The sequence below is a fragment of the Drosophila grimshawi genome, unplaced genomic scaffold (assembly GCF_018153295.1).
Source record: "Drosophila grimshawi isolate 15287-2541.00 unplaced genomic scaffold, ASM1815329v1 contig_44, whole genome shotgun sequence".
NCBI classification, from domain to species: Eukaryota; Metazoa; Arthropoda; class Insecta; order Diptera; family Drosophilidae; genus Drosophila; species Drosophila grimshawi.
The window spans coordinates 8,224,811-8,247,390 of record NW_025063240.1 but is presented as its reverse complement, the minus strand read 5'-3'; the positions used below and the strand labels follow the sequence as shown (position 1 = coordinate 8,247,390).

General features: G+C 38.0%; 1 protein-coding gene across 2 annotated transcripts; it reads left to right on the top strand.

Moving 5' to 3' along the window:
• The first annotated feature begins 321 nt into the window (after nucleotides 1-321).
• Nucleotides 322-21,544, top strand: LOC6557175 (ral guanine nucleotide dissociation stimulator-like 1). Of its 2 annotated transcripts, none has more exons than XM_032733940.2 (6): nucleotides 322-650; nucleotides 3,560-3,940; nucleotides 17,207-17,308; nucleotides 17,368-18,258; nucleotides 18,324-18,476; nucleotides 19,219-21,544. In XM_032733940.2, the coding sequence occupies exons 2-6, from the start codon at nucleotides 3,914-3,916 to the stop codon at nucleotides 20,398-20,400; spliced, it is 2,355 nt and encodes a 784-aa protein (XP_032589831.1). In that variant the 5' UTR covers nucleotides 322-650; nucleotides 3,560-3,913; the 3' UTR covers nucleotides 20,401-21,544. The 2 variants fall into 2 exon arrangements, with proteins under 2 accessions (XP_032589831.1, XP_032589825.1); XM_032733934.2 differs by lacking the exons at nucleotides 322-650; nucleotides 3,560-3,940 and adding exons at nucleotides 5,431-6,295; nucleotides 13,004-13,636.
• Nucleotides 21,545-22,580: the final 1,036 nt, after the last annotated feature.

The following is a 22,580-nucleotide window of genomic DNA, read 5'->3' as shown; positions in this document are numbered from 1 at the left end:
TATTTAAGTCAATATTATTTTTACTATCTAACTTGATTAAGTAGTCTTTTTTGGTAAATCCCCAGTCGGTTTCCATTAATCGAAAATGTATCTTTGTGTTTGTACCACGACCAATCTACGATCTTCGGCGCAATGGCAGCAACAGGTAAGCAAGCAGCAGCAGGTAGTCGATTCGGAGCGAGTGCTGCGATCGTCTCTCCCGTCTGCGTCTTGCGCTCTTTGGCGCAGATTAACGCTCTCCCAGTAGGGGCCAGCTTCAGTTCGATTTCGGTTTTGGCATTCAGTCGCAAACTACGTGTAACCAAAGATAGACAGACGGGTTCGTCGCTGCGGGTTCGCCATTTCGTTTCGGTCTCAAAAAAAGGCAACATTCGTTGTTGGGTAACGGGCGCGAGAGAGAGAAAGGGAGATAGAGAGAGGGAGCGAGAAGTAGAGAGGGGAACGCGAAAGTGCGGAGAGTGGCTCGTAATGTCTGCCAAAGCGTAACGAAAATTTTCAAGCCAACAACAAACACATAGTTTAATGGCATTTTCTGTTTCGAGTTTGTGTGTGAAAAGTGCACAAAAGTAAACGAACAGCAGCCAACAACAACAACAAAAGGAACAACAACAACAACATAATCAGCAAGTGGCTAAACGAAAATGTAAAAGGTATACGAAAGTTTCTTTAAAATTCAATATATTATTACTAAAATTAATGGCAAAAAAAATGGTTTGTGCGAAAATAAAGCTACTCAAATTGTATGCGAAAATTTACACGTAAATTGCCATTTGCTCACCTGCAGTTGTATAGCTGTGTGTGTGTATGTGTCGGTAGTGTGTGTGTGTATGTGTGAGTTTGTATTGTTGCATAGTTGTAAACCAGTTGCAAATTGCAACGTGTTTTCTTGTTTTCCAAAGAGACGATCATAAAAAAAACTCCTAGGTGCGATTTATGGAATACTGAGAAGCGCTTAAAATGAAAAAATATAAAACAATAAAAATAACAAACTGTGAAAAGGAAAATTTTCTCAATTCATCTTAATAAAATATGAAGAAAAAAAATATTAATTAAACAAGTAAACAAACTTAACAGCTACAAAAATGAATCTTGCACTGCTGAAACAGTTATTAACAAGTGAACAAACACGGAAAGATAAAAGTGCACAAAAAACCTTTTGCCAGATTATTTTTCGCTGCTTTGTTGGCCAATCGTGATATGTGACCAATAATTAAAGCACGTTCAAAACGCGTGTTAAGACAAAAAACAAAACAACAACAACAAAAAACAACAACAACAAAACATAAAACCATCGCAAAGACAAAGACAACAAATAATTCCTAAGTTGAGAGCATATAAAATATTTGACTTCTTCTTTTTGGGCAATGAGATCATTAAAACCGACTTGTCTGCTCTCACTGAGCAAGAGAGCGAGAGAGAGGGAGAGAGAGAGAGGCACGTTTAAGCCGTGCTCTGCTGGAGCGTAAAAGGTCGACAAATGTGCTGTTGTTCAAATTAATAATCAAAACATCAATAAAATGCGTTTACACATCAAAATATTGCATGGTGACAACCAATATATATGTATATATATATGTATATAAATATATAAATAAGCAGAGCATTTTATATATGTAGATACGTGGTAAATACATATGTTCGTATTTAATATAGATAAACTTTTTTTTTTTTATCGTATATGGACTCCGTGTGGAGGTGTAGTGTAAAAAGCAAACGCTCAAAAAGCGCACGTCACTTTTTATATTTATTTATTTATTTATTATTTTTTGTTTTCGCAACAAACAAGCAAGAAAAACAAAAACAAAAACAAAGGGAACGCTCACTGAGAAGAACAACGCTCGCTTTAAGTTGAGGCTAAATTTAAAATGCTAATGAATTGAGCCGGTGTAGTTCCATGACATATCAGCCACACAAGGCAACTATACATTTATATTAAATAAAACAAAAAAACAGAAAAACATACTTATATATGCATCTACATATGTACATATTTCAAGTGGAGGCTACTACAACTCATAATTAAGATCTCTCGTTGGATTCTTGGCGCTTTTTCTGCCGTTTCGCCGCTTACTTATGCATATTTCAAGTTGTCTGCTTTCAAAAGGGTCAGTTTGCTGCCAAGGTAATCAAGGTTGATGACGGCTTGTTTTGGATAAAAAGTAAAAAGCATTGCCCTTAATGTGCATGTTAAGCAACAGATATTATAATATAAATAAGAAATAAATTTAATGCAAAATTAGGAAACATCACGTAAAGTAGCCAGGCAAGTTTTGAGTTGTATTAGCTATCAAAGACTCATTGCTCATGTTAAGCGTATACGTCATGCCAGCAAACAAATGTAAAAGCTCTGCTCGAAGTCAACAGAAAATGAACTATTCTTAAATTTACGATATTCGCTCTCATTCTGCTAAGATCCGTTTACGCTCCGTGAATGTAAAATTCACCTGATTTGCAACTCTCTCATCATCTGTCGCTCGCTCTCGCTCTCTTGCCACCGTACGATATTCGCGCAAGCCCAAGACTCGACCGCAGGTTCTTTTGTTTTGTTTTCGCATTGTCTGCACAAACATTTTTCGCATTCTTGCATGTATCTCATCGATCTATACAGAAAACACACACCACTGAAGCAACAGCAACATGTAAAACTGTCCAAAAAGCAACACAAAACTGGCAAAAACAAAATAAACTTTCATTAGCGTTGTGTGTTGTTGTTAAACATTTGACAAGCCCCGCTATCTTTTCGAACTTCGTATTGGCCTGTAAAAAAGAAATTCATCATTTGCTTGACTGACAAGCGGCACCGTCGACGCGTGATCGCAGCTGCACAGTGGTGAGAGATTAGCAAACATGGTGATGATTATTGAAAGCCCAATTATCTAATATATAAATGCAAAGACTAAGTCTTAAGTTGATATAGTAGTATTTCTGCTAGATGATTTTTACGAATTTAGTGAATTGCAAAACGAAATCAAAATGATGTGTCAGAGAATTAATAACAATATTCTGTTGTAAAAAGGGAAGCAACGAAAAGACTTGAATCACAACAACTTTTTATTATTAAAACTATTAAAAAAAAAAAAAAAACAAATTTCACTTTTTACATCACCTTGTTGTCCCACTGTACGCAGTAGCTGCTACTGCTACTACTGCTGCTGCTGCTTTCTGTCGCCCAATATCGTAAATCAGCTGCTCATCACGTTCAGCTCGGTTCGGCTCGGTTAGTTTAGTTGTTATCGTGGGGCGCAAAGAGTCGCTTTGGTCTGCAGTCCGTGACATGGGCTCGTCTTGGGTCTGTTGGGTGTCTATGGGCATTGGACACTGCTGCTGCTGAATGGTCTTTTACGTGCCCGCAATGTGAGTGCGTTTTTTATTGGCCATTTCATTTGCGCGCACTTTCCTCCGACTGTGTGTGCCCCTCTGTGTGTGTGTGTGTGTGTTGTGTGTTTCTTGTGTGTTTTTATGTTATAGAAAACGCGTTTAGTGCGCGAGTTTTAAATGCTTTTCACAGCTTTTACCGATGTGCGTTGATATATTTGTTTGTTTCGTCGCTTTCTTACAGCTCCAGTGGCACAAAAGAAAACTTGAAATTTCGTGCGTAGCCATCCAATCCATTGCAAGTTTTTGGGCCGCAGATACATCCGCCTGGCAGCAAAAGCAGCAGCAGCCGCCGCCAGTTGCACAATTCCAGCAATTACATACGAACACAACACATACAACAAAATACTATATATATATCTGATGTTAGACGTTGCCAAGTCAAAATGCGCGTATCCAACAGATACCAGTCATCATCTTCATCATCATCATCACCAACAACAACAGCAGCAGCAACGGCAACGGCAGCAATTGCATCTTACCAAAGTCTAAGCACGCACATTGAAGTAATTGCAGCAGCTGGCCAAGATTGTGTATAATGAGTCAAAATGTGGCCGATAGTCTGGTGAGTACCATTGTTCAACTGTAAGACTATTAGTATCTATGTATCTATGTATCTATCTATCTACGTATCTCTGAAATTCCTCAAGCATAGAAAGTAAGCTCGAAAGTAGTTAGCTTTAAGTTCACTCGAGAAAGGTAAACTGTCAGCTTTATGCGCGACCCACTTGAACTGCTAATTACTTGCACTAATATTAATAATGTTAATACAAAGTCTGCTTTGCTATAAATAGCCACACTCAGTCCGAATGTGGATTGTTAAAGCCTAACCAAATCAATTCAATAAATATGTATATCATTTGTGTATATTTTATCAATTGTCATCTTGCGTATTGATCATAAAAAGTTGAATGTGACTATTTATGCCAAAATCTATTTAAATTCACCTTGTTAACTATGACAACAAATAATAATATCTTTTATATAAATATAAGAAGAAAGACTATCCATTTTTTTCTTCAAAATTCGCAGTTTTTTTTATTTATTTTCTTTTTGTTATTTTTTGTTAGTGTCTGTGCATCTTTTGATTGCATTGTTTGTTTGATGGGCTTTTTGACATTGCATTGCTAATTGATCAATTGATCCCATTTTATCATTTTTTACCTAATACATGGAAAACAATTCGTTTGCTTGGCGCTTACGTAAATTAAGCTTTATTAATTTTTGTATGTTCATGCGATTGAATTGATTGTATTTGACTCGGCTCTCTCTTTTATATTAGGTATAAAAGAAAAGGCCTGTCCATGCTATGCAAATTTACATAATTATATCATAGAGATCCCCATATATATTTGCGGTTACTTTGGAACGTGGAAAAATGTTTGAATTTGTTATCACGTAAATCAACTTAAATAACAGCATGGAATGTTTTTGAAATTTCAAGGGACCCATAAACATTGTTTGTTTATGTTTAACAGCATAATGAAGAAACACGTTTGTTGTTTATTTAAAATGTTACTTTGGGAATTTAAATCGTGTATCTAAAAAATCCCGCTGAATTTCTCACAGCTGATTAAGAAAATAAATGTAATAAGCCATTCAAATTTGTATGACTGATATGACACGAGAGCGTAACTATTTAATATGCTCTTAAAATTGCTAAGAGAGAATTATTCACTCTATTTGAATTTCGTATGCATGTGTATGTAAATGAGAGGCGCTGAGCGCATGTACAATTGCTAAGCAGAACGCACGAGAAATGAGAGGCGTCAATCAAAACATAAACAGAGCGTAATGGGGAATACTCGAGTGGGTGCAAAAATTCCCACGCCCCAACACACAAATTACCTGAGAGCAGGCAGACAAGGCAGTCACTGTGCATACACACACACACACACGCCAACGCATAGGCAGAGGTCGCTCGAACAACCCTCGTTCGTTCGTTTTGTTCTGAGAGAGCGACAGAGTGAGAACAAAAGCCGAGTGCTGAGTGCTGTGTTCTGAGTAACGATGTTGGGGCTGTCACGGATCTCGGGTCGACCTGGCCGCTGAGTGCGTTTTCAACAGTTGTTGGCGACGGTTGTCCCGTGTCACCGTCTCGCCAGAGAACTATATTCCCCGTGTATATTCTTCATTCAGTGTGTTATACGTGAAAAAACCCCCTCTCGAAACGTGAAATTTTGTGTTGTATAAAGTTTTAATGGATGTATTTCGCGTGAATATCGCACAATATGCATACATAATCGGTATTTTTGTTTGCAAAAATACATAAACAAATCGGGAATTCAGAAGCAGACCAAAGTGACTAAGTACAATACATAATAAATGAATACAAACAGAGACGCAAAGCAATAGTTGAGGAAAGACGCAAGAACAAGAAGAAGAACAAGAAAGGAACTGCCCGCAAATTGAACGTAGTGCAACGAACCCAAACTCGAACCCGAACCACAATTCGAATTCGAACCCTTCGTTCAACGGGGGTTGCAATTCCATACCGTTCCCCGGCCTCCCTCCAGCTGACTGACTGACTGACTCATCAACATCATCTTCGGGCAGCGAGCCTGGCGCTGCTGCTGCTGCATTCGCTTGCGGTGCGTAGCCAACAAAAGGAAAAACAAAAAAAAATAAATAAATAAAAAAAACCCAAACCAAAGTAAAGTAAAGCTAAAGCTTCTCGTACCGTAACCACATGCGCAGCATCAATTTGGAAACAGCAGCTTACATAAACACACAAAACACCACAAAACAATAAAGGAGCTGTAAATTTATTGATTTTGCTTTTTACATTCATCCCATCTGATTGAGTCCATTTGCCAGGAAAAGCAAAGCAAAAAAATAATTGGCCAGCGTGTAAATTACAAAAACAGAGCAAAAACATCTCAACGGCATTTTCCCAAGGAAAAAAGTCTAATCTCAAATGGTAAAACGGCAAATAAAACCCAAACTGTCTGCGATCCACACTCACAAAAAGGCGCGCGCATAAAAACTGTGCAAATGGCAAAAAGCGAAAATATAACAAATGTTGACAGCTTTCATTCAAGTCGACCTTTCGATACTCTTGCAGTTAAAATTTAAACAATTAAAATTTGACATAATAGTTGTTTTCAATTTGCCTTGCATTGTTGTAATGTAAATATCATTTTGAGTCATGCACAAAATATTGTAAATAATCGAAACACAAACAAACAAATATAAAACAAAACGCACACAGACAATATTTTCAATATTTTTTTAAACTAGCTGCCAGAGTATCATAAAATACAAAACCACAAGTTGTTGTTATTGTTGCGGTTGTTGTCGTTGTTGTCGTTGTTGTTGGGGCCCAACCCACCACAAGAATGCCGACAATAACAACAATGCAAATGGAACCTACGCCAATTTTATGCGCACATATTTTTGTACATACGTATTTCCCCTCCCCCCTCCATAAACTTATTAACCCATCCCAACTAGAATCGGCGTCTTTTGTACTTGATTTTGAGAGGCATTTGGCTGTGTGTGTGTGAGACTGAATGTGTAAGGAGTTCTTGTTGCTTGCTGTGTGCGTGTGCGTTTAGGAAGGAATGCCAATAGCAATTATGTTGAAATGCATGAACTGCCTCCAATGGCATGAAAAATGAACACGTGGGTGGACAAAGTGCCTGGAAAACATTTCACGGGCAATCAATATTAAGTATTTACGCTTGAGCAAACCTTCAAGGAGAAACAAATTGTGGCGACTGACTCATCCTCTTAACTGGGCGACAATGTGAGACAAGACAAGCTTTCTTACAGTTTATGTAGTATTATAGTATATACTACTACTTGTATTTATATCCATGTGAGCTAGTTTCCTTAGTATATAGATATATATACGCTGTAGTATATACTATATTTTGTATATGTATCCTGGTGAGCCGTGACAACCGTCCTTAAACAAGTAAATATCTATATAAATTGTATATATGAGAAATTGTTTGTGGACAATAATTGAGGAATTTAAAAGCATTTCTAGAAAACTTGTCAAAGCAATTAATTGGACTAGAATTAATTCTGTGTACTAAGTCCAACCGAGGAACTTAAAAGCATTTCTAGAAAACTTGTCAAAGCAATTAATTGGACTAGAATTAATTCTGTGTACTAAGTCCAAACGAATTTGGGGTCAAATAACGGGTCTGTTGAGTGGGGATTCAAGTAAGATTATGGTTTTGGAAACCCAACGAATTTAAAACAAAAATCATAATCTTTGTCGGAACTGAAATTTCTTTCGGCTTGACAACATGGAATTTTAATTGAATATGTAGAAATGTTGTATTATCAGTTGCTAACAATTTCCCTAATGATACAATTTCAATATTAACATAATTTCTTATCAGGGAACAAAGAATTAAAGAGCATTTCAAGTAAACTTGTTGAAGAAATTAAAGAATATTATAATAATCGAGATTGAAGGTATAAAATTGTTTATTTTTTATCAGTTTCTAATAATTTCCTTAATGATAATAACAAAATTATAAATATAAACATAATTTCTTATCGGCGAACAGTGAATAAAGAGCATTTCATGAAAATGTTGCTAATTAAATAAATAAATTGAAATGGAGATGGTATATATACAAATATTGCACAAAAAGTTCTTAAGAAATTCGCTTATTTTAATAATAGCTACTTCTTAAATATTTACATTATTTCTTATGAGGCAAAAGTGTTGTAAATAGAATACAATATAAAGAACTATTGAAATTCTTAATAATTTCTTAGAAAATTTCTCAACTTTAAACAGTTTTTAGATCTTGAGTCTTTCAAAAATAGTGTTTGTGCACAAAGGAATCATAATTAAGTATAGATTGTAAATCTGTAGGGAGATATATATAATTTATGTCACATCCAAGTCAATAAATCCCTCATTGTTGATTGCCAGTTAATTTATAAGATGAGGCCCGATTAATCATCTTCATTAAATATGCATAATGTGTATTGCTATATATTCATTCATAACTCGTAAAATTCTCACGTAAAGTTTTGACTATATACTATAGATCATCCCTCTATACGTAAATGCAATAATTCACAAGTCTCTCGCCATTCATTGAGATGCGTCCAAAACTAATCATTTGTAAACAGTTGCAAGTTGTTGCTTTCATTTCATGTTATGCTCAAGTTGTTGCAGGCTTTAATTCAACTAGATATTTTTATATCCGCTGTTTGTTATGTCGACTATATATATATACATTTATATATAAATATATGCATATAGTTTCTGCTGCACAGCGGATGTGGTTTGATAATAGACTCCCCAGCAAACAGAGACGCCACAGCGTACGTCTGACAGAGAGAGGAACACTCTGTGTATGTATTGGAGTGGGTAGCTCGGCACAGCTGAGTGCTTTGGATGCAGTCAGTTGTAACTGACAAAATGAATGTTGTTGTTGCTGTTGTTGCTGTTGCTTGTACCTAGTGCACTCAATCATTTAGTCAGTCAGTCAAACATGAGACATGAGACACGAGAGAGTGCAACTTATGCGCAGTCAGCGATTTCAGTTAGTATACACCAACAGAGGGTATTATAGTTTTCTCGTCATCTTTGTGATGACTTCAATGAAGACGTCTCTGAACCCACAATATATATATAGTGTTGAACAGCAATTATAGCCGAGTCGATTATCCCTAATTTTTAGCGCTATCTTGATCAAACTCGAAGCATAATCGTCTTTTTACTGCAGGCAGCACATATTTTTCGACTAAAAGTCATTGAAATTTGACTGCTCTCGTAGAATCAATCGATCGACCAATGAGTTCTTATATGAACAACTTTTTTGTTTAATAAGCTATCGGAGCCAAACTCAGAAGTTCTGAGCATTTTTATAATACTCACATTTGAACAAAAAATCACTGAGATTGGACTTCTATATCATATAGCTCCCAGAAGAACGATGGGTCGAAAGATGAGCTATGAGCATAAAAACTTTTTCGTTTAATAAGTCTTATAACTAAATATAATCCCAATATCTGGAAGAACTATCATTGAAAAATCATCGGACGACAATAACGTAAAGCTTTTAAATTAACAATCAATAGATTTCTGAAAATTGCTAGTGAAATTTAGTTGTTAACGGGTTGAGTCTTGTCTGCAAGGGTATCTAATCTTCGGCATGTCTGAGTTGGCCAATTATTTCGTGTTCAGTTTCGTTTTTCGTATTTTTTTAGCTTTTCGCCATAGTACAGTAGTTTTCAATTTAGCTTTGTTTCGGCTTTTGCTGCTGTTTATCAATGCAAGATCCGACTTGTGGCACTGCCTGGTGGCAGCAGTTCATTTGGGGGTTGCGTCCATTATAAATAGAGACACGGCAGGCAATCAAGCCTCCCATCGATTGTTTACTTTGATGTTGCGACTGGTCAGTCGAAGGGGGTGGCTGGCGCTGCTGCTTTTGTTCATTTCTCTCTCTCTCTCTCTTTCTTTCTCTCATCCTCTCTCTCTCTCTGGCTGTCTGTGCTATTTTTGCAACATCTTTTGCATTTGCGTCGCAGCCAAGTCAATTAAGCCACATCGGCTAAGCTGTCCACCCACACATGACAGGTCATTCAATAGAATTTTACCATTAGCCATTAGCCATCATCAGGCCGCACAAAGGTCAAATCCCACCCGTCTATTTATAGACGGAAAGCTCGATGTGAAATGCCTCGTCATCAAATTCTCAAGCAATTTTGGACATAATTTAACTTTATGTCTTTATAATTGCTTTAAACAAACTCATACCCCAAAAAAAAGTACATTTATCTTGTGGAACATTTGACAATTGGCTTGGAAAATTATATAATACTCCGCACATGGAATATTATTCCAAAAAAAAAAGAAACAACGTATAATTAGTCTGATTACGAGCAATTTCTATTTTTCAGCATTTTTTTGATGATTCATTTTGAGTGTTCGTGAATAGTGAATACCTTTCGGTATTCGTCAATTTTCGGTTCTGAATACAAATGACGCTGTCGCATTGCTGGGGTCAGATTTGACGCCTACTCGATTTACATTATTCCAATATATGTATATATGTTTACACGACTACGACTCCGAGTTATAATTAACTTGAGTGAGTCTTTTCAAGCGAGTGCAATATATGTGCATATTGATTAGGAACTAAGGCAAATGATATGCGAGTATTTACATTCATCTGTATATACATTCACATATATATATATATTTGTTTGCATGATTTCGATTCACCCTGGAAATTGGATCTAGGTCTGGGTTATTAATTTATATTTGTACATTAATCACACTTGGCATATTGCTCATATATTGCAAATAAGCTTGTGCAATCCAAGAACGATTGCTTAAATTCACAACAAAAATGAGAACAATAAATAATTTTTAAACTTCTCAAAGTATTTGATTGTTTGTCGAGTGATAGAACAATCTCTTATCTCTTCCGGAAAACGAATCCCGACGGGATTCGAAATATATCGGAATATATATAAAAAATAAACAAAAACATAGATAGATAAAATTCTTATCATTTTTCTGTACTTGAGAGTTTTGATCTGTCTTTCTCTCAGTTTATTTTGAAGGCCTATTCCAGCTTATCAAAATTTCTCCTCATCTGAAGTCAATGTGTATTATTATAAATATTAATTTGCAATATAAATGTCGACAAACATTAAAATGGAATAAAGGCTGAGATTTATAAGGCAATTAATTTGGTTTGGCAGCTATTCAAATTGCTCCAATTTGATTTATATATATATATATATGCCTTTGGTGCAGTCTTAGTCATGTGCCAGAACGTGTCTGATTAACTTGCAATATTCATATATAATTTACTATGCATGATTTCATCTGGTTTATGATGGGGAATTGTGGGTCGATGCGAAATGCGTTTATTTCTGGGATGCTGTGAGGCGATTCGCATTCCTAGCACATTTACTGCTCTGATGTATTTGCTAAATATACAAATTAAATGGCGTCAAATGTGCAATATTTGTGCTCAGCTGTAAAATGAGGCACGTTTCACATTGTCACCGATAAAGCCATTCCGTGGACCTTTGGACACGGTATTCACATCGTTGTCAACCACATCCACATCGACATCGACATCACGCACGGGCCAGTCTGACCTGCTGATCTGTTTGCTTAGATAAGTGGCCGGCTTAATGCGACATTTTCACGGGAAAGAGCGGAGCCATTAAGAAAACAAGTTATGTCATTTAGAGCAGTCTAATTGCAGCGTCTAAATTGTGGAGCGCACACTGGAAATTAGTGGCCTCAATTCGTGAAATGGGCAGCTCCATAACAGGCAGTCACAAATTCGTAAATTACACATGTACCATAATAAAAATACGAATAGAACTCGTTATTTTTCAAGCCAAAATGCCATTCAACTAGTGTGCAAATGGAAAAACGCAACACATTTTCCATTAACGATGCCAAGTTTCAGGATTTCCGTGCAAAAATAGTAAAAATTGATGGAAAATGCAAAGAGTTGCATAACCGAATCCAGTCGAAGCTAAAATACTTTATATAGTTCATTTTCAGATCAATAACAAAACTTATAAATTTGATCATTAGAATCGAGGTCAAACTAATTGATTAAATTAATTTTGCATTAAATATTCTTCTTTAAATATTTTAAGACTGGATTAGCCTAATATTAAGTGGCAAAGTTTTCAATTCAGTTTACGATTTGAAGCTGAAATTTGTATATCTTAGAATAAGTATATTTATTTTTAATTATAAAACTTTGATAATCTACAAGTATCCAATGTATTCCTAGTCAATGTAAGCTCGTTGCAAACTTAGTAAACAATTTTCTAGGACTATCTTCGGTTAGGGTATTCATCACGCACAGCTGTCAATGGACGTGAAACAACACAGTAAAAATTCGCAACAATAATAACAATTTCCTGGAAAAGTTGCGTTGCAAGTTTTGGTGGGAGGAGAAGGAGAGGGGCTAATTCCTTATGTTTGTTATTTTATCGGCAGCACAGCACAGCCGAGCACAGCATCAGTGTAATTTGTAAAATTTTTAAACAAAGGCGATGCGAAGCGGTTAACCACATAAAATATGTGCTGCTGCCGCTGTCGCTGCTGCTGTTGCCTCTAGTTGCAATTGGGGGAAGCGAAAGCATTTAAACCAAACATAGAAATGTGACGAGTGAACGAGTGTGTCTCGAGACACCACTTGGGAAATGTTGTCAAAAGTTGATAGTTGTGATTGTGATTGTTGTTGGTTTTTCTTGTCATGACTTTATTTGTCTATTTGCCGTTGTCGAAAGACAGCTGAACAATATATGTTTTGTGTCTACATGTGTATGTAGTACTGTACACTGTGTGTGTGTTTGCCTCTAAGTCAAATTGTAGCCAAGGTCAGGGGCGGGCACATGCGTACAAGCCCTAGGCATTGTCCAACTCGAACTCAATTTGACTACTCTCAACTGTGAGTGTCTGTTTGTTGTTGTTGGTGCCGTTGAATGATTGCGTACGGTGAATGAACTCGTTTCACAGCATTTGGATGACTGCTGATGCCCCAATGCCAATGCCAATCAATGAACCATGCCATGATCTCAAGTACAAAACGCCAATTTCTTGATCTTTCTCTGCCTCTGTTTGCCCCTTCTCAACTCAACTCAATTCGATAAACATAATTTCCAGAATTTCACAAGCCAAGCGAACTGCAACTGCCAACACAAACAACAACATCATCAGCAACACCATCAGCAGCCAACGCTTATCAAGAGCCACACTTGCGCCTATCAGTTGCAAGATTTAGCTGGCTATAATCGTGCGCTGATGCCGCCGGTGGACAATATAGATTTTAGCAGTGCCTGGCGATATGTCAACAACAATTCAGCAACAACGCCTTGCGGCTATCATCAGCAGCAGCAACATCAGCAGCAGCAACATCAGCAACAGCAGCAGGCAACACATTGGGCCAAGGCAAAATCATCGCCATATCATCATCACACGTGTCCGCGCCAAAAGAAATCGTTTACGGCTACTCCAACGCACACGCCCACCTCAACGCCCACATCGACCATTTGTCGACAGCAGCAGCAGAAGCAGCGACGTTCACGCTCCACATCCTCAGCGACGGCGAATGGGAAACAGCGTCGCAATAGCTCATATCATTCCTATGATGATTTGGATGCATCCTCTGCCGTTGCGAATGCCGAACGCAAAGTGGTCGCCAGCCTCAAATATTTGTGCGCCTGCACCGGCGCCACGCTGCGCAATTTGTCGAAAAAGACGAAAGATTTGCATGCCAAGAACTACACCTACACCAAGGTAATTTTTGGGAAAAGAAAAGAACTGCATATAGTTTACATATATAGTATATATATATATAAATATATATATGCTCGTCGTATTCAATTTTAATTGCCATTGATTGGGCTGTTTACGTTTCGCAGACGTTTTGCTTATTGCGCCTTATCTTTGCCATTTGCATTCGCCTGGCGCTGCTTATCGATATCGCGCACATTTATCGATGCAGCGCTTTGTGAATCGATAGCATAGTGTTGTTAAGTGACTGCATCAGTTGCAGCCGTTATTAATTTAATTTTATTGTTCGTCAGTTGTTATTATTTGCTACTTTTTTATTTTGACGCAAATGAAACTTAAATAAGCTAGTGCGTCATTAATTAAGCAAAAAACAAGTGAAGCAGCCATATGTACATTCTGTGAGAATATGTGTTCGAGGCGTAGCAGCATTTAAACAACAAAAACACAACATACAAAACGCCAAATAAATAACAAATAAATTAAATAAATACATGCTTACATATATACACATACACGCGCACACACACACACAGAGCCGCAAATTTCTTATTTTGGCAGCCGTTGAAAAAATGAAAAAGTCAAGCGACTTTGCTGATCTTTTGCCGTGAATTGATTAAATGTTGCCTTCACATTCATACACAAATACATACAATTTTATTTATTTATTCGGGAAGCAGTTTGTGTGTCTATGTGTAGATCAGCCACCCGAAAAACGGCGTACAATCAAAGACTAAGTACGCATCAATTAGACAGAAACAATTGCAATTTTCTAGGTTTCTTTTATTTGCGTGCCTTCGTCTGGTTTTTAGCAGGAAGCAGGCAGAGTCAGCACCGATGTTTTCGCAGCTGTTGTTCTTTTTTACTTTTCTTTTCGTTGTTGTTGTTGTTGTTGTTTTCGTTTGTTTATGTTAAATTTTGAAATAAATTTGACTTGGCTCAGATCGTTAAATTGAATTACACAACACTTGAACTTGCCATAGGAATTACACCCTAATCATTATTACTGTATTTCACATTTTCGAAATTACGAACATTTTGCAAGGCTTTTACGAAAACTTTAAGATGTTTACAGCACGCACATAAATTTGAGCACTATTACAAATACACCAGAAGCAAGACTGATCGATGTGAAGATACCCATCTATTTTTAGGATAACTAATTTAAGAAATAAACTTAAAAGCATTTTTAAATATTAAAAAAAAAATATACATATAATAGTTATTAATTCATTATTATGAAACTAAATTAATAATATTTAATCAGATGTTTTTACACAATTGTCAGCATTTTTTTAACAATAAAACTACAATTAAATATAGAATAATTTTCAGACAGCTGCAAATGAACGACTTTAGCCATAAGAAAATATTTAGACAATGCGTGACACACTTGAAATACCCACTGCGGGAGTGTATTGAAAATCATAAAACAAATTGCGCCGACCACTTAACGCCCAAATGTTTTTTTTTTTTTTTGGCTGCTGTGTTGTTTCTGTATTTTTACGAAATATTCGAAACAATCCACGATATTTTACGAAATTGGGTCAGACCTTCGTCTCGGCCCGCCCAACAACAACTAATGTTAATAGTCAACTAAATATCTAACAAGCGTATTTGTTTTTGTTGTTGTTGTTGTTGCAGCTTGTACGCGTAATGAAAGCGCATGCGGGCAATTAATTGGCCCAACAAATAAACTTGCGTATGTCCGTTTGTCCACTTCCAGAGTGATCTACACGTACAAGTCGTATAAGTGTGTGCAAGTATAAGTCTGTCATAGTATGAGTCGTATCAGTGTGTGCAAGTATAAGTCTGTTATAGTATGAGTCGTATCAGTGTGTGCAAGTATAAGTCTGCTTAGTGTGAGTCGTATCAGTGTGTGCAAGTATAAGTCTGTCAAAGTATGAGTGTTGTTAAGTTTGCATATTCGGGGTCGCTGTGGGTCTGACCCCAACTCTGTTGTTGTCAAATCGTTTGTTAGGTTGATGTATAAAAAGCGTGCGGCATTTGCTTTGTTATAGATTGTTTGCGGCCTTACACTCAAAGAGACACACGCTCACACACACACACATACAAATACACACACATACGCACAGACTATTAAATATTGCGTGATTTGGCTTTTGTGTTTTGCTTTTTGTTGCTTCTTTAATTTTCTTCATGCTTATTTTCATTCATTTCGCGTTGTATGACTTTTTACGAATGAATTTTTGTGAGCACGCACACACACACACACATTTAGTAGATATATATATGTATGTGTGTGTGTCTGTTTACTTACACACATGTTTGCACGTGTTGCCTTTGCATCATTTTTACATAGCTACGCCTACGCCGTATAAGCAATGGAATTTCTGTTAGTTTGTTTGTTGCATGTTTTACCCAATTAGAATTGTTATGCTGTTAATTGGGCGCAAATATCTCAAGTATTTTTTGTTAGACAACACACCGATGAGTACAGCTCATAAATATTTATGCACTCAAATACAAACAGACACATTTATACACACATATATATCATTTTAAAGGCTGTGCAATTGATGGATCGTTGCACCATTTGCAAATTGGGCATATCAGACTAAATGTATATTGCTCAGCGGAAATGTATATTTTTTTTAATGATGGGAAGTACTTCTGCACGATTCTAAAAATAGCTCAAGTCAATTTATGTATTTAAGTTTATTCCATAAAATTGTTCTAGGAAAATCAAATTCAAATATAAATTTTTGTATATTTATCATTTAGTTTCCCTTAATATTTATGTTATTAAAAAAAATCGTTTTTGGTTTCAACAAAATATTTACAATATTTCTCAAAGCAAAAACTTTTATTTAAATGTTTGGATATCTCGGGTTTTGCTGCCTTCTAAACAGATATTTATTAAGCAATTAAAATACCAAATAGAAATTGTGGCAATCGAAAATGGACAGCAACAAATGATTTTCGGCTTAGCATTGCCAAATAGTGGACGGGAAATGGTTGAAAAAGGGAAATGCCGGCCAGTTTCCCATCACAATAAACATGGCAAAACAAAATACAACACTTTTGAAATGCTTTTCCCCTTATCCATACAGAATGGCTTTTCTTGACATAATGTTTATATTAAAATTATTTAAGATTCGAGCATCGTTATTAAGAATTTTGCGCTCGATTAAAAATAGACGGAAATTGTGCTAAATTTAGCCAAATGATTAATTGCACTAATGAATCGAATCAGCTTCAATATAAAGTAGGCACTGGCATTAAAATCGAAAATAAGTTTGTATATGTAGAATTTCTTAAATTAAAATCTGACAAAAATAAAAAACGATTAAAAAAAACTGATGTAAACAAAAAAATAAGTTCAATATCGCTTTGCAGTCAACAATAAACAATAAACAGAAGTATTTAATTTGCTGTCATTAAACATAATTAGAGCAGTAATTATTAATAACAATAAGAATGAGATTTTAGTTTAATTTATTTTATTTTTAAGATTAATACTTTTTTAATTTTCTAAGTTAGTTTCAATTTGTAGCATAGATATTATTTGGAGCACTTTTCTAATTAGACATTTTGATTGGTTTCTGCTTGCAGCCCACGTGGCGCCTCTGGGGCGAGGAGCACGAGAAGAATGCTATTTTCACCGTCTATTTGAAGAAGGTGCGCTATCATCGACCCACGCCCACCGCCAGCAATGTGAGTAAAGTAAATCCAATTAACCTGATGGCCTTTTTCACAATGGTTTTCATTTGCAGCAGGACTCGGATGATGAAATCTCACATCTGGAATGGGAGACGGTGCGCGTGCGATTTGTGAAGGCTGCCACATTGGCGCGACTGGTGGAGGCACTGGCCACCGATGATGGTGAACTGGAGTCGACGTTCATCAATGTCTTTTTGTCCACATATCGCACGTTCTCAACGCCCAAACAGGTGCTCAGTCTGCTGACGCAACGCTACGATGCGCTGCATGAGAAGCACTTGGAGGAGCTGGAGCTGGTGCAGCAGAATGGCGTTGGCGATGGGAAGGGGAGCAGCGGCTATGACTCGCCCGCTGGCATCCATGAACAGCATAAGAAAACTCTAGTCTCGGCGCTGCATGTGTGGCTGGATGGTTTCCCCGAGGATTGGCATGAGGATAATCTACAGCAGATACTCACCTTTGCCGGCCGTCGTCTCAAACACTCCGATTTGCACATCAAGGTGGTGAATCGCTTGGAGCGTCTGCTCCGCCAGCAGGTCTACGGTGGCGGCATTGCGACCAATCATGTGGACAACAATGCCCTGCCCTGGCTAGCAACGCAGGGTGCTCAGCCAACGCAGTTCATGATGCACACCTCATGCGGCTCCACATATGATCTGAGCGAACCGTTAAGTCGCCTGTATTTGGCGCCCATCTATCGCGAACTGCCCTCGTTTCTGGAGGCCTTCCGGTTCCCCCATGTGCCCGTGCGCCACTTTGCCGAGCAGCTCACCCGCATGGACACCGATCTCTTCAAGCGCCTCATACCCCATCAGTGTTTGGGCCACACGTGGGCGCGTCGGGACAGCGGCGGCTCCGAAACAGTGGTCGCCACCATTACGCAGTTCAATGCGGTTCTCTATCGTGTCGTGTCCAGCATACTCATCGATCGTCTCAAGCCCCAGGTAAGTGCTCTTAAATCTAGTCATTATTTTAATATATTTACTCTGATTTTATTTACATTTCACAGGAACGCGCCTTGTACATTTCACGCTGGATTGAGATCGCTCAGGAGCTGCGCATGCTCAAGAACTTCAGCTCGCTGAAGGCCATCATCTCGGCATTGAACTCAAATTCCATATATAGGCTATCCAAGGTCTGGGAGTTTCTGGCCAAAGATCGTGTAAGTTCAGCGGGTGCACTGAAGATTAAATACATTTGCCGAGCGGAGTCGAGCTTATCGCATCTAAATTCAGTTCTAAATTCAAGAAATTGATTGATTTTTATGGCATCTCTTCTTTTTCTGATACATATCACAATTCTCTGGCTTTGGTTATCCAAGATAAAGATTCTTATCGTGGCTCAAGTGGGTCGGTAGAGGAGTCTTTTTCTGCCAGTGCTAACCAAAATGGTTTTATGATATGATAGAAGGATGCCGACTAATATGCGAGAGGAATATAAAGCTCTTATTTTAAAGGATTGTTCCTGTGGATTGTATGATATAGTAATCCAATCTAGCTGGTTGTGAAACGGATATGTTTTAACTTGCACCAATTCAGCTTTGAAACCAATTTACTGGTTTGCTTAGCAATTTATTTGTGGAGAGCTGACTGCACTGCGACCAAGTCAGGTGTTGAATGCCCCATTCCGAGTCTATAGTTCTTCCATTAATCCTAAGTTTTGTGGAGGGTTTCTATGACATAGGATTGTCTGCCAGAAATGTTGCTCATTGTCAGAAAATTAACAGATTCCCAGCTTAGCTAGGTTAAGCTCTTAGTCAGCTGAGTCCACTCAAGAGATATGATTGTGGCTGTCGAAAAGAAAGTTTGCTTGCCGCAGATTGCTTTCTTCGTTTCTCCGAATTATTCCAGTTACTGTTAAAAAGAGCAGCTTATCTTCATCTGTCCCATCTCTGTCGCTTTCAGATGGAAATCTTCACGGAACTTGCGCGCATCTGTTCGGAGGATAATAATGCGTGGACATTGCGCGAGGTGCTGAAGCGCGAGGGTACGGCCAAGAATCCGGATCCGGGTAGCGATCAAGGCGATCGGCATTTGCAGAAGCTGATACTGAATCTGGGCACGCAGACATCGCATGGCACGATACCATATCTGGGCACATTTCTCACCGATCTGACCATGATACATACGGCCAATCCCGATTATCTCACCGAAGACAAACTGATCAACTTTGACAAGAAGCGCAAGGAGTTCGAGGTGCTGGCCCAAATCAAGCTGCTCCAGGGCGCTGCAAACACTTACAACCTGAACAAGGATGAGCTCTTCGATCGGTGGTTCGTCTCCATGCCGGTGCTGGATGAACGGCAGGCATTTGCGCTCAGTTGCCAGCTGGAGCCACCGCCGCCGGCGCCACGTAAATCGGTGGCAAGCACAAACACATCGCTGACGAATACGACGGCCTCGTCGACGGCCTCCATAATGGGTAGCGGTGGACATGGTGGACATCGCAAGACTGATTCCATACACTCCAATTCGAGCAGCGGAGCCGGCTCACAGTTCTACTGTGAGCTAAACAGCAGCACCAGTTCCAGGCACAACTCATTGGATCGGGATGCCCATCATGCCTCGCTAATGTCCGCCTCGAGCAGCACCTCCAATTTGTCAATGGACTCGAGCAATTCCGGTGGACGACAGTCGGCGCACGGCAAACTGACGCATTCCCAATCCCTGGGCAATGGCTTGAAGAATGCCGCGTTGAGCAATGGTGTCACCAATGGCATCGGTTCGCCACATACCCACATCAATGCCCAGCTGGTGCAGCCAACTGGCACCGTTACCCAATCCGCACCTGATTTCTACATTATTCGGGTGACATACGAAACGGATAACATTGAGCTGGATGGCATTGTGCTGTACAAGAGTATTATGCTGGGCAACAATGAGCGCACTCATCAGGTGATTAGGAATGCAATGTTGAAGCTCGGCTTGGAGGATGATCCGGATAGGTATACACTGGCCCAGGTGCTGCCCGACAAGGAGCTGGTCATGCCGAAAACGGCGAATGTCTATTATGCCGTTAATACCAACTATAATCTCAATTTCATATTGCGACCACGCAAGGATGAGGCGGGAGGCGTTGCTAGCTAGTCCTCAGCCGTGCCCCTATCTCAGTTGTGGTGCTTGGGATACGAGGGCGAGGAGTGAGGAGCTGCAGGAGGCATAAGCAAAAACCGAAGAGCGACCATGGCCAATTTTGTATATATATACATAGATATATATATATGTATACATATTTATATAGTATATAGACCCGACTCGCACATGACAAGTTCTTTTTAAGTTGATAATAATGTATTAATTTATTTATTACAACAATAGACAGTTTATGTATAAAGAAACAGGGAGTCAGCGAGTGCAACTGGATGATGGCAATTATTATCGATATTTATCGATTGAACCCGTTGTCAATTAGCTTTTAGAACAACCGCAACTTTTGTAATCTCCGTTTTCATAGTGTTTTTTGGATGCTGTATATTATTACGCACACACCTAGACACACACACATACACACACACACACACACACACACACACACACATACACACATACACACATACAAGCATAGATACAGAAACCTATGTAGACTCGAAAACTGGAATTATTGCTGATATTTATGATATATGTACTATTTACTGATATGATATACTTGCTTAAGCGATTGATATATGTATACAACAAAATGTAGTACAATAATTTTGAGGTTAGAATCGATATTAGTTATTTCTTTGGAGGAACCAAACGACAATTTCTCGTGGGCTCTACGAGTATCTACTTTATTTTGAAACAAACAAACAAACAAACAAAAAAACCAACAAAACCAACCATGATATGTATTTGTATAGATGTTTTATTGATGTACGTGTATTTTATATCTATATATATATATATAACAATATAAATTGTAACTGAATAAATTTAGTAGGGGCGCAATTAAAATGTACGTATATAAATATGTTTATATATATAAATATATACGTATGTTTAACAGTTTTTTGGTAAGCTCTCTACACTTTACAATTAGTTAAGATATTGTATTTGTGTGTATATTTAGAGCAGTACAATTTAATGAATTATACATATATCCATACCTAAATGGAGGCATATTAAATATGAGACCTATGCAATACAAAACTAAGTAAAATACACTTAAAAACAAAAAACAAAAAAACAAATAAGAATCTGTGTAAATATAAAACCAAAAATAAACATGCCTTTTCTTTGGTGTACATTTGAAATGCAACAATTTGGTTTTTGTTTAAAACAAATGCTGGCTGGTTCTACCTAAATTTTGGCTATTATTCAAATACAAATTTCAAAAATGAGCAAGTTGCCTGCCCGAGTCGAAAACTGCTTGAAGAGATTAAATACAGCAAAGCGAGCAAATTCACTTTTTCTGTGTGTTTTTAGCCAGAATCTAGCCAGATTTTAGCTGTGGTTAGCCAAAGAATTTCACTTAATGCACAAAGATTTCAGTTTGCCCAGCCTTAAATTAAGGGAGTGCTTAACTTCCATAACAAATTAATAAATAGCCCGCAAGTCTCGCAAGTAGCCTATCCGTAGATAATTTAGAGATAATAAACAAATTGGTTTAGAAATTTCTTGGATTATGTTGAAGAGGGTTGCCTTACCTGCTGCTCCCAATGCTGCTCCCCAGTCCCCCGTTGCAAACCCTTTCAACACGCTGCGACACACAGATAGAGAGAGAGAGCGAGAGAGATAGATATAGACATATAGAGAGAGATAGAGATGGAGTATTTGAGTTTAACGGGTCAGCACATCCCATTACATTTGCCAAACGACAACCCAAACGAACGTCAAGACAGTAAAATAAATTACTTTTTTGGCTTTTTTGGCCCGTTTCTGGGGTTAGACGAAAACAAGTCAACAACACCTACACAACGAAGCTTCGCTCCAAGCTGTTGGCAATAAATACAAAAAGAAAAAACAAATTCAGACTTTGTTCCCCCAGCCCCCTTTTTTCCAGATATAATTTGGTCCACACAAACTTTAATTAGATCACTTGAATGACAAACATAAATCTTTTGCCGCAATAATAAAAGCAGCCAAACAAATTGAGAGTAGTTCCCCTCCCCCCATCCCCCTTTCCTATCCCTCTATATGGCTTATATTGTGAATGCCTGAAAAGCTCTCAGCAAAAACTTTTTGCAAAACTAGTGAAAAGTCGCATACCTTAAATGAAAATGGAAATGAGTTGAGCTGGGCTGAACTGACGTTTCTATGTGGTATAAAACTGGAGAGGGAGGGGG

Excerpts from the sequence above, each read along its gene's own strand:
- LOC6557175 (XM_032733934.2), top strand. Across the intron at positions 13,637-17,206 it reads AGAACTACACCTACACCAAG|CCCACGTGGCGCCTCTGGGG; the intron begins GTAATTTTTGGG and ends TTCTGCTTGCAG. Across the intron at positions 18,477-19,218 it reads AGTTTCTGGCCAAAGATCGT|ATGGAAATCTTCACGGAACT; the intron begins GTAAGTTCAGCG and ends TGTCGCTTTCAG.